This window comes from Manis pentadactyla, chromosome 1 (genome assembly GCF_030020395.1).
Source record: "Manis pentadactyla isolate mManPen7 chromosome 1, mManPen7.hap1, whole genome shotgun sequence".
In the NCBI taxonomy this organism is placed as follows: domain Eukaryota; kingdom Metazoa; phylum Chordata; class Mammalia; order Pholidota; family Manidae; genus Manis; species Manis pentadactyla.
The window spans coordinates 183,872,077-183,873,224 of NC_080019.1; the positions used below are offsets into that span (position 1 = coordinate 183,872,077).

The 1,148-nt window shown below is 42.8% G+C and overlaps 1 protein-coding gene across 1 annotated transcript; it reads right to left on the reverse strand.

The window, feature by feature from the left end:
• Nucleotides 1–202: 202 nt before the first annotated feature.
• LOC118909595 (keratin-associated protein 7-1) lies at nt 203–916 on the reverse strand. The gene has a single exon (XM_036880235.2). It carries the CDS (start codon nt 848–850, stop codon nt 605–607), a length of 246 nt encoding a protein of 81 aa, XP_036736130.1. The 5' UTR covers nt 851–916; the 3' UTR covers nt 203–604.
• Nucleotides 917–1,148: the final 232 nt, after the last annotated feature.

Here is a 1,148-nt window from a genome sequence, read left to right on the forward strand (position 1 = left end):
CTTGGATTTAATTTAGGACATTTTTAGGGACTTTTTAAAAATTGAAATCTCAACATAAAGGGAAAAAATGGTAGTCATCATCTTATCCTGGCACACAGTCTGAAATCAGATTATGATTTGGTTAAATCAACCATTACAGGTTGAAACTGGCTGATGAATTCAAAATAAAAACACAGTAAAATAAACAACCAAAACAAAAATATTTGTGCTGAATGAAATAGATTTATTAAGAGACTAACAGCAAAACACCTTCCTACCCACGTCCAATTGTAATACGTTGATGTTGATGTAGAATTTAATAATACATGAGCAAAGCAACTACAAGACACAAACTACTTGCTTCATTGCTAAAATTCAGGGATGTCAGAGAAATACATCGTGCTTTCTTTGTCTGTAGATGAGCATCAGTTTAACATTTGACACCTAGATGGTTTGTTCAGCGTCATCAGAGATGAGGACCTTGGGAAGAAAGACATCACCAAGAAGATGGAAGATGTTTCACCTAAGCACATCTGGAGGCAGGAAGACAGTCATTGTTCTTCAAATGGTTCTGTGCACAGAGAATTGATTGAGAGTCTTGCAGTTGCCTGGAGTCATCGATCCATCAGTAAGTGCTGTAGCCGAAGCCAGAGCCGGAGCCCCAAGGCCTCAGAAAGCTGCTGCCATAGCAGCACCCCAGCCCATTGATGTTGCCCAGGGAGCTATAGCCACTGCAACCGTAACCATAGTTCAGGGGAGAGCCCAGGGGCACGACGCAGTTCAAGGGGGTGTCTCTGAAGGTCCCGTGGAAGTTGGTTCCATAGCAAGGATACCCTGGGAAGTAGTTTCCACAGCAGAAGTAACGAGTCATGGTGGCAGGAGTGGAGAAGGAGTTGAGTATATTTTGAAGAGCAAGTTACCCAAGTGGCGAATGATGGTCTCCTCCTACACAGGGCTTTTTATACCTCCAGCTGGTGGCCTTGTCCGGATGTCTTCCCACCAATTTGCATAAATAACTCTGTTACTTGCTAATTAAATGCACATAAAGGAACCCGCAGACTCAGTGCCCATGTTTTTGTTGGCTTTTCTGTTTTCAAAGGAATGTGTCTATCTTCAAAGCCAGCGGCCATCCCTGACACACAGCTGAATTCTTTACATTAGTGACCGTA

Coding starts and splice junctions, on each gene's coding strand:
- LOC118909595 (XM_036880235.2), bottom strand. CDS start 850: ATGACTCGTTACTTCTGCTGTGGAAACTACTTCCCAGGGTATCCTTGC.